At 38.6% G+C, this 6,378-nt stretch overlaps 1 protein-coding gene across 6 annotated transcripts in view; it reads left to right on the top strand.

Moving 5' to 3' along the window:
- TECPR2 (tectonin beta-propeller repeat containing 2) overlaps nt 1–6,378 on the top strand; it is a 52,382-nt gene that overhangs the window by 291 nt on the left and 45,713 nt on the right. For 4 of the 6 annotated variants that reach the window (XR_007900161.1, XM_051769612.1, XM_051769608.1 and 1 more), the window contains exons 2-5: nt 1,505–1,651; nt 4,764–5,048; nt 5,162–5,290; nt 5,699–5,830. Coding sequence is in view for 5 of the 6 variants with exons in the window: in XM_051769612.1 (XP_051625572.1) it covers nt 4,830–5,048; nt 5,162–5,290; nt 5,699–5,830 (480 nt within the window). In the remaining variant the exon portion in view is untranslated. Of the gene's footprint in view, nt 1–1,499; nt 1,652–4,763; nt 5,049–5,161; nt 5,291–5,698; nt 5,831–6,378 lie in introns of all 6 variants that reach the window. The other 2 variants (XM_051769609.1, XM_051769610.1) reach the window with 2 other exon arrangements.

Genomic DNA, 6,378 nt, shown 5'->3' with positions numbered 1-6,378 from the left:
TCCCGCTGCTCGAGGGGCTGCGCCGCCCGCCCCTTCCCGGAGCGCTGGGTCTGGGCGGTAAATCCGGCATAAGCCGAGGTAAAGCCGGCGGGAAGGCGAGGCGGCCCCGCGGGTGTCCGGCCGGGAGCCCCCGGCTCTGTCCCTGTCCCCTGGCGGGAGCTGCGGCCCCGCGGGGGGCGAGGAGGCACCTGTTGGAAAGGAGTGTTTTGGAACATCTGTCGGAATATGGTCGTGCGTCTGAGGAAGGGAGGTTAAGATAAAGTGTAATAATGGCTTCAAACTGAAAGAGGGCAGGCATATATATTAGGTATATAATAGACATTAGGTATATGCATGGTATTAAGAAGATGGATATATGTATGATATTAGGAAGAAATTCTTTACTGCGAGGGTGGAACGGGTTGCCCAGTGAAGCTGTGGATACCCCATCCCTGGAAGTGTTCAGGGCCAGCTTGAATGGGGCTTTGAGCAACCTGGTCCTAGTGGAAGGTGTCCCTGCCCATGGCAGGGGGGTTGGAACTGGATGATCTTTTAAGGTCCCTTCCAACCCAAACCTTCTAGGATTCTATGAAGGATTCCTAGGGAAGATGAGTGTACTCATCAGCATGAGTACAGCCAGGCTTCCCTGGCTTCTCTTGGCATACTGGGATGCACAGTGACACTGGATTCTACTTCTATCCTTTCCATCTCTTTTGTCTAGATTTGTTCGTTGGTTTTACAGTCTATTTTTTATTATTTCAAAGAGAAAATAAACAAACCTCATTTCAGCCAAAAATTCATGAGCTGTGTAAAGCAAAGTGTGTGTTAATCAGGTAACCGTGACCTGTGTGCTGCTGGTCATTTGCCTGAGCACAGGACACAAGAAATCAGAGCTCCTTCGGGGGTGTGTGCATCTGTGTTCTCCCCTCTACTTGGCAGCAGTTTGCTGTAAAAACCTCTGGTGATATGGCAGTCAGGTACCCTGCTCTGGAGCTAAAGGTGTGAGAAGTATTAGAAAAGAAAACAGCTTTCCTCTTTAGTTGGCAGGATCTAGTTGAGAACAGAGGCTGTTGTGTTTAGCTGTGGTCATAGATATGAGTTTGTCTATGCTCTGAAGAACTTAAATGTAAGTTTTTATGCCACAGATTAAAAAAAAACCAAACGGAGCTGTTGTCCCTCTTGTCCAAACAGGACACTTGGGCTCAGAGAAATGCAGTGACAGCTTAAGCTTCCCGCAGTCCATCTGTGGCATACCCTGGCACTGAACCTTTAACCACTGCCTGTCTGCTGAACCAGGGGATTATCTCTCTCTTTAGCTGCCTCTGTTAGGCAGCACTGAACCTTATTCCTGTTCCTGAGAACAGAGAAAATAAAATTAAAAAGTCTGCTTTTCAGAACATAGCCTTGAATGCAGTATTTGAAAGCATGTTGTGAACTTTGTGAAATGAGAAGGAAGAAGGACTGTCTGCCTGGTGATTGTTTTTGATGTGGTATTTTTCTCCACTTTATCTCTGCTGCAGGACAGCTGCTTAGCACAAGCTGATTTGCCCTGTACAGCTGTTATGTACTTCAGAATAACTGTGGCTGAGTGAACAGAGAGAACATACACATCCAGTTCCAAAATCTACCTGAGAAAATAGATTATATCCCCTGTTTGCCTTGGATTAATGAGGTAGGAAAAACAGATAACAATTAATCCTAAAACTGTTAATAAAGAGGAAGAGAGTCCATGTGATGCACAACTGTCATTAGAGGATATTGAAGACTTTAGAATCAAAAGCAGAGAATTGTGGCATTTGTGCAGGTGTTTTGAATGTGTAGGCCACATGGGAAATTTTCTAGTCCCTTGTACATTTGTTTTGTATACATAAAATTACTTAATTACTAGTGTTTTTAGTAAAGTCATGGGTTTGAGCTTTTAGTTACATGTTTTTACACAAGCAGTGCAAGTGTTCTGTTAGTCTGTAAAAACACTCAAGATGAAACTAATTTGTGTATGATGGCAAAAAATTATAGTTTATGAATAAATTTTTACATTTTTTGATTTTACAGGGTGAATGGATTATAGAGAAAAAAAGTGAATTTCATTTTATTACAATTTTGTCGTCAGAGAATATTGAAATAAGATTATATATTATATGAAGAGTGAGAACCCTAACCTAACAGCAGTTTTTAAACTTAACTTAGTACGTGACAAGAAATAATTTCTCCCCTTGTTTTCTGTTGGTGGGAAGGAAAACTCTACCAAATTTTCCCTTTCTTTAATCTTTTTTTTTTTTTTTTTAAATTGAATGTAAACTTACAAAACATGCATCAGGTTGCAGATAGAGTTGTTGTAGAGGAAAGAGTAATAGTCTTTTTCTTGATAATACAAATGAGCATATTTCCGTAGTTTGTAAAGAATTACGAAGTTTTTAATGGTTTAGCTGAGCTGGAAGGGGAAGTGATGGAAACAGAGAGGATAAATTCTGAAGACTTGGAAGGTCCTTTGGCAACTGGGGAGCATGAGGTGGTTCCAGCTACAAGAGCAGCTTGAGATGCTGACAGATGTGGATTGTAGGAGTCGCAAAGGGGACTTGAAAAACAAAATACATGAAATTCATGAGACAGTAGCTGGGTAGTGGTGGAAGTTGGACTAGACAGAGGAAGATTTGTACATGTGAGATTCAGGACTGGATTTTATTCTCTCTGAAAAAAGGGGGAAAAAAAGAATAAAAGACCATGAACTAGCAAAGACCATGAACTAGCAAAATTACTAAACTTGCAAAACAGCCTATTTAGAACAGCAAATGGGAGACTTTAGCAGTGGGTTCTCTTTTTATTTAGTTGACTGTTGATAGAAAGTAGTAAGTGCTGAAGGAACAGGCAGGAAACCTAAAATAGTGCAAGGAAAATAGATGCTATGTGAAAACATTGTGAAAGAGTTGTGATGCACTGGGGTTATCTGTTAACCTACAAAACATCTCTGAAAGGAACTCTTCATTCAGAAATACTTTGGACGCATAAATCAGCAAATCTTTGTGATATTTTTGGAATAGGTGTCGTGAGAGGTTAGTAAACACTAAAGGGGAGTAGAATTGATTTCTTAGCTCTAGCAACCAGTAAAATTTATCACAATTTAAGAACATCTAGTAACTGGTGCTAGCTTAGTTACTGGCAGTTTTTGTAACAGATAAAATATGAGCCCAGTAACCAATTTTTATTCCTGCAGTCTTGTCTGACATGGGCTTGCATGGGTAATGTCATGCAAACAATCCCTTTGGATTTAGTGGAGTTGTATGTTGATAGCAAGGGCCCAAAGCGAGTGTGCTGAATCCTCTTGCACAATAACTGAAATAGTTTGAAAATTGAGACATCTGAGCTTTTTGCAGTAATGGAGATATGAAACTAGAGCAGCTATTTTTTTTTTTTAATTTTGTTGATATACACTGTAAGCAGTGTGTGAAACTGCCAAACAAATGCCATTTTCCATCCTTAGAGAACTTAAAACTAGGCACAATAGGACATATCACAAATTACAGTAGGGATACTTCATGGAATAATTTTAAGTATTTAGAAGCATTTCTAGTGTCAATTAGTAGACTTCTGTTTTTCATTTCTCTAAGGAAGTTATAAGTTTGCTGAAGCTAAAGAAAATCTTCAACGTTAAGACTGTAAACAACCATAAAAAACTTTTGTCTTTACAGAAGTTCAAAATTCTTGTCTTGGAAAACTGCAGGTATTTTTGGCAGATTCTAAACAATTCTGTTGATTGGTCTTGCTCACAGCAAAATAAAATTCTAGAAGTGGAGGTTTCTTTTCTGTATTTCAAAGTCATCCATGAGGAGAACTGCTGCAAAATGTTCTCGTCAAGGTTGTTGCAACGAGAAAAATTCTGGGTTTAAATAAATATTTTGAATATTTTCAAGTTTGTCATGGTCATAGCAGCTTTTTCTGAAGAAACCAGTATGTTATTACTGTGATGAGCGATGGCTACATTTTTTTTCTCCTCAAAGAAGGCAAACAGACTCTTTGTTTCTGTTATTCTTAGATATTGTCCTCTAAGTATATTTACAGTGTCACTCACAAGCATGAAATTATTTGCTTATCCATAAAAGAAAACATGGACATATGGTACTTTTTTTTCTGTTTGCTCCTTATCTTTCTAAATACAGTTGCTACATGGATATTTTCCTGGGTCTGTCAAAATGGAATTTCTTCCATTTTTGCTTTGCCCCTTTCCTTCCACATTATTTTTATGTTTTGGTTATTATTTGATTATATAGCAGGTGTAGCTTTAAGTGAATTGTTTCTCAGCCATGTTTTTTCTTGGGCTGTGGGGCCTTAAGGAGTGGAGCACAAATACTAGTTTGCTGCTTTAATCTTACAGTGCTGTCTGACACAGTCAATGTCCCATGCTCTTGACACTGGTTGGATTGAGGGTAGAGGCTGCAGATAGATGAAGAAATATATCACGTGGGTTGTTCTGTGCCAGAGGCCTTGTGGTTCTTTCACTAGGCAGAGGAGAAGAAATACTGCATTTGAATTCAACTTTGACAAGCTTACAGCTGCTAGAAAAAGTGGTTATCCCATATTTAGTGGTTACCATGCATCCTTAGATGTTCTGAGAAATACACCTAATTGTTAAAAAGAAAGTTCTTCTAAGAATAACTACATTCACTATGAGAGTTTAGCTTGCTTTTCCTTTATTAAAAGCAAAAAGTGAGAATTTTTTAGTCCCTACTTGCTAAATGGTGGCTCTCTGTTAACAAGTAAATGACATGTATTTTGCTTTTGCCTTTCAGATTTCCTTATGTGGTCGAGTAGATGTGTTTATTTCAGCCTTAAAATTGCTGGTGCAAATCCTTGCTATGGCATCTGTGGCTTCACCGGTTATATTTAAGGAATTTTGTCCCTTATATTATCTCCTCAATGCCATTCCTACAAAGATCCAAAAAGGCTTTCGCTCTATTGTGGTGTATCTCACAGCACTTGATACCAATGGAGACTACATTGCTGTGGGGAGCAGCATTGGGATGCTTTATCTCTACTGCAGACAATTAAACCAGATGAAAAAATACAATTTTGAGGTAAATACCAACTTTTACTGTTATCTCTTCTGATGAAGCTGAGTTGCTCAGAATTGATCTCCTGTTTGTGTCTCATTAACTTTGTGAGTTCTTGGTATGGTTTCTTTCAACAGGGGAAGTGTGAATCTATTACTTTTGTAAAGCTGCTGAGTTGTTTTGATGATCTGGTTGCTGTTGGTACAGCCTCAGGTCGGGTTGCAGTTTTTCAGCTTGTGTCTTCATTACCTGGAAGAAACAAACAGGTAAATCTTTGCATTTGGCTAAACTTCTGTGAGGTTTAGTTTAGCCAATCCTAGTAGAGTGTTACTGTGATTCTTTGTAATAGTGAAACACAGCAAGTTTTGCCTGATTAAGTATCTGTGAATATGTTTTAGGCTTCATATGTTAAACTTAAATGTAAGCATGCTTTACATTACAAAAAATGTATTTAATCAAATATGCTTTTGAGAGATTTCTCCTGTGTAATAACTGATCAATTCAGTGGTGGGGTTTTTGGATTTGTCTTTAGGTTTTTTGTGCTAAATAAACGTTAGAAGGACCTCCACTTTTGTACTTGATCTCCAGTTAAATCAGGCGAAAGTCACTGAATAGACTTTGTGCCTCCATTTCTCTTCACCTCATTCCTGCATTGCTTTGATATTGTTTCACAGCTCCGGAGATTTGATGTTGCTGGCATCCACAAAAGTAGCATTACAGCTTTGGCTTGGAGTCCCAATGGAATGAAATTATTCTCTGGAGATGACAAAGGAAAGATTGTCTACTCTGCCCTAGACCTAGACCAGGTGAACATTTGTTGTAGAGACCTTAATTCACATTTACATTTTCCTAAAAGAATGCTTGTGTGTTTACATATCTAGCAGTTAGGTAATTGCTTAGTGTGGTGTATTTAATTGGATGGCTTTATTGGTATGTGTACACTTGGCAAAGTGTGTGCACACCCACATGACAACCACTGGATATCCTTCACAACTGCCTTACCTTTTATAAAAAGTAATATATATTAAAGGAAATAGTGATCCTTCTCTTTTTTCAAATTTCTGTCTGTATAACTACCGTATCTTCCTTCAGCGTTCAGCCAGTACTTTCTCTTTTGTTTTGAAAGGGTACTTTTGAAGAATGTGACTTTATAGATGAGGTCATTTTCCCAGAATTGTTCAGCATCTGAGTCTGGAGTGTAGAATGAAACTAATATTTGGGTGCTGCTGGCCTCACATACATGTTACGAGTGAATGGGATTTTTCTAACATCTTGTTTATTATACAGAACTGGGATGTCAACAAAACAAATGCTAATTTGAATTTCTATATGGGAGAAACATTTAGACAACATC

Source organism: Manacus candei, unplaced genomic scaffold (genome assembly GCF_025592945.1).
Source record: "Manacus candei isolate 608988 ecotype Guabito, Panama unplaced genomic scaffold, ASM2559294v1 h1tg000109l, whole genome shotgun sequence".
Taxonomy (NCBI): Eukaryota; Metazoa; Chordata; class Aves; order Passeriformes; family Pipridae; genus Manacus; species Manacus candei.
Note: the sequence above shows the minus strand (reverse complement) of the source record. Positions and strands in the feature narration are given on the sequence as shown.